At 39.7% G+C, this 401-nt stretch overlaps 1 protein-coding gene across 2 annotated transcripts in view; it reads left to right on the top strand.

Moving 5' to 3' along the window:
- Positions 1-401, top strand: part of SPAST (spastin) — an 87,395-nt gene that overhangs the window by 741 nt on the left and 86,253 nt on the right. For both annotated transcript variants that reach the window (XM_019527138.1, XM_019527137.1), the window contains exon 2: positions 183-266. In XM_019527138.1, coding sequence (XP_019382683.1) covers positions 221-266 — 46 coding nt within the window. In that variant the 5' untranslated portion in view covers positions 183-220. The remainder of the gene's footprint in view (positions 1-182; positions 267-401) is intronic.

Below are 401 nucleotides of genomic sequence, written 5' to 3'. Positions count from 1 at the left end.
AGGAGTCTTAGCCAAGGTTTAAGTAACTTCATTTCAAAAGCCTCTTAACCATTCCCCCACCCCCAAAATTAAGAAAGAGGTAAGTGTCACTTTTACAAGGATAGAGGGATGTGGGTGCTGTAGTACTTAATCTAACATTCCAATAATGTTGACTTTTTTTTTTTCTTTTTACTCTTTGCAAGGTGATCAGTGCGACCGAGCACGACGTCTACAATCTAAAATGATGACTAATATGGCTATGGCCAAGGATCGGTTGCAGCTTCTAGGTACTAGTTACTATTCACGACTTCGGAAACTTTGTTCTGTGCATCACGCTTTATGATATTTCATTTTCAAATTTGGAGAGCAAATAATCTACTGATTCTGTAGATTCCCTCCCCCCCCCCCCCCCAAAAAAAAAA

The sequence above is a fragment of the Gavialis gangeticus genome, unplaced genomic scaffold (assembly GCF_001723915.1).
Source record: "Gavialis gangeticus isolate Ggan-Ray unplaced genomic scaffold, GavGan_comp1, whole genome shotgun sequence".
Taxonomy (NCBI): domain Eukaryota; kingdom Metazoa; phylum Chordata; order Crocodylia; family Gavialidae; genus Gavialis; species Gavialis gangeticus.
The sequence above is the reverse complement of the archived record's forward strand: the minus strand, read 5'-3'. Positions and strand labels throughout refer to the sequence as shown.